Source organism: Grammomys surdaster, unplaced genomic scaffold (genome assembly GCF_004785775.1).
Source record: "Grammomys surdaster isolate TR1022 unplaced genomic scaffold, NIH_TR_1.0 220, whole genome shotgun sequence".
Lineage (NCBI taxonomy): Eukaryota > Metazoa > Chordata > Mammalia > Rodentia > Muridae > Grammomys > Grammomys surdaster.
The window spans coordinates 1,370,027-1,372,833 of record NW_021604665.1 but is presented as its reverse complement, the minus strand read 5'-3'; the positions used below and the strand labels follow the sequence as shown (position 1 = coordinate 1,372,833).

Genomic DNA, 2,807 nt, shown 5'->3' with positions numbered 1-2,807 from the left:
CCCCCCAGAGCCAGGTAACTCAGAGGACCCCCCAGAGCCAGGTAACTCAGAGGGCCCCCAACACTTGCCCAGGGACTCTTGCCTATTCTATAAGCATGGCAAAGCCAATGGGATGAGTCAGCTGAGGCTGTTCACATCAGAGCTGAGATTCTATTGGCTGCTGACTCCTTGGTTGATGGAGGGCCAGTTTGTCTAGTTAACTGTCCCTCTGAGACACGTGACCCCCTTAGACTCCATGACATAGGAAATCACCTTGCTTTTCTGCCTTCACTCCAAAACATTATATGACAGGTCCCTTCCCAACCCACCTGCTGGAACCAGTCATATGATCTAACAAAAAGGGATGCTGGGAAAGAAAGCTTTGCCTAACTTAGCCTCCCTAGACTACTCTTCCCTCGCTGGAACTATTTTTGTTCCTTTGTTGTATTTGTTCTAAATGTACCTAAATTTTGTTTTCTCCTATTTCTGGGTGGGTGCAGGACTTCATTTCAGGAAAATCACAGTTTTGATGTATCAGTGAAAAACAACAGCGCTCGTCTCATCTCAAAGGAGATGAGAGAGTTCACTCTGGAGCCATCAGTGATTGAAATCAATACTATATATATATATATATATATGTGTGTGTGTGTGTGCGTGTGCGTGTGCGTGTGTGTGAATATGTCAGGTAGGCTGGTTACAGCAAATCCGAAATACATCCTTTAGGCCTCAGATGCCATCTGAAGCCATTCTTAGTTTTGGGGGGCTGGTGGAAGCCAGTGGTCACTTGATCATTGAAAGGATGTTAGGACAGGCATAGGTGGACAAGGAATGACTTATTTGACTGGGACCTCAAAATGTACTCCAAGCTTTGGTCCTGGAATGTTCCAGCCTCTCTCCAGCTCTAGCCAGTCTTATAGGTGCAGCTTCTTTCCAGAACTTTCATTTACGTAGACTTTGTCCCTTGGTTGTGCACTGTGTAGGTCAACCATGTTCGTACTCGGGACTTCGACTGCTGTCTGGCAGTTCCACTCCTGGCAGAGGCTGGGGACATCCTGGAGCTGGTCGTCAGCCGAAACCCGCTGGCACAGAGCCGCAGGACACCAGGAGCACCGGGCTCCAGTAGTCCCCAGATGCTCTGAGGTCATTATGTAACTCAGCTGGAGGAGTGGCCCCCAGTCATCCACTTATGGTCTGCAGATTCGACACCTGGTAGAGCGGCATCTTCAAGTTGGATCTTCAGGATGCTCAGAGAACCCCACGGGAAAGGGGTCATCCCTACTGCTCAGCCGGGAGAGCCCAGCTCCCTGCACAGTCATCTTAGAGTGGCAAGAGGAGTGGGGACAGCCCAGCTCAGTGTGAGAACTGCACTGTTTCCCATCCTGGGAACTTAATAAGCAGGAGGTGGACAATCCTGGTCTGTGGCAGGAGGCATTCGGTGATCCAGCTGTACAGACAGTACCCAGTGCACAGGCACCCTGCCACCAGGAGAGATATAGCACAAGAACAGTGTCCTCCCTTCTCCCAAATGGTGTCTTGAGAGCCTCCAGTATCCAGTGACCACATTAAGGAACCCCAATTAGGGACATGTGAGGTACCAGAGAATGCTTGCCCTTTCCTTCAGGTTGGTTGTTCAATCACTTCCGTTCTGTGAGTGATTCTGAACCCCAGAGCAGAGCTGTGGCCATCACCCCTCCTGCGCCACCAAACCTTAGCCCAAGTCCGTGTCCAGAGAAGGGCAAGGAACATCCGCTCACCTGCCATTCCAACAGATACGGAAATAGGCTGAGCCTCAGCTCTGCCCCTGATCCTAACAGCAGAAAAGAGGAAGAGGAAAGAAGCCGAGATGGAGGGAGGTCGGCTGAAGGACAAGAGAGTAGCAAGAGGGAGCAGTGTCCAAAGAGGCTATTCAAGGAGGTCCCCAGCATCCCTTAACTCTGGGTTCCTCCATCTCTGCCAAGCAGAACCCTTACAGCTTCAAGCAGGACTTAAGACACTTCCCAGTGGTCTGGGCTGGTCTGATGACTGGCTTCGTGTTTGCCCAGTTCAAGGTCTCAAGGACCCAGGGGCCTCCAACCCTACCCTGTCAACCCTCTCTGCCCCTGAAGCTCACTGCCGGAAAGAACTCCCTGTTCAAGAGGACAGATGGGGCTCCAAGAAGCCATTCTTTTCCCTAGTTCCCTTCTTGGTTGTGTAACCTTGATTGAATCTGTCAGACACAGGGCGAGCTCCAACCACCCACTAAGACCCTTCAGCTCTCTGCTTTTCCTCAGCTTCTCCCCTATCCTGCCCTTCATGATGGCTTCTCCAGGGACCCTTATGCCTGGGTCCAGGTAACCCAGTGTCCTACTTTCAATGTCCCAAGGTAAAAAGATACTACCCATCCATCATGGGCACCAAACAAACTAAGACCTTCAGCTTCAAGGGCAGGTGAATGGCACAGCAGAGAGGTGACTCCTGGCCACCAGCGCACCTGAGGCTGTGTGACCTTGGGCAGATGGCTCAGTCTCTCTGGATTTCTGGTGTGTGGCATGACTGACTGTACCCTGAAGGCCTCTTACCTTGGGAAATCTGTGTTCCACTTAAAGACTCCAGGCTCTGAAAATGCAACTACTCGACCACTGCCCTCCCCTCGGGCTGAGGCTCTCCCGTCCTCTCAGATGTATGCAACTAGGCCAAGCAGGTGGACCTCCTGGCCGTGGCCTGAGGCCTTCTCATATGCAATATCCCCGTGGCTTCTCACACAACATCCCTCCCCCCACCCCCCCCCCGCCGCCCGCGGGGCACACACCCGGGGGGGGGGGGGGGGGGGGGGGGGGGGGGGGGGGGGG

The 2,807-nt window shown here is 52.9% G+C and overlaps 1 protein-coding gene across 2 annotated transcripts in view; it reads left to right on the top strand.

The window, feature by feature from the left end:
* Positions 1–2,744, top strand: part of Grip2 (glutamate receptor interacting protein 2) — a 46,433-nt gene extending 43,689 nt beyond the window's left edge. For both annotated transcript variants that reach the window (XM_028773046.1, XM_028773047.1), the window contains exon 24: positions 960–2,744. In XM_028773046.1, the coding sequence (XP_028628879.1) occupies positions 960–1,118 (159 nt within the window). In that variant the 3' untranslated portion in view covers positions 1,119–2,744. The remainder of the gene's footprint in view (positions 1–959) is intronic.
* The last annotated feature ends 63 nt before the right edge of the window (positions 2,745–2,807 follow it).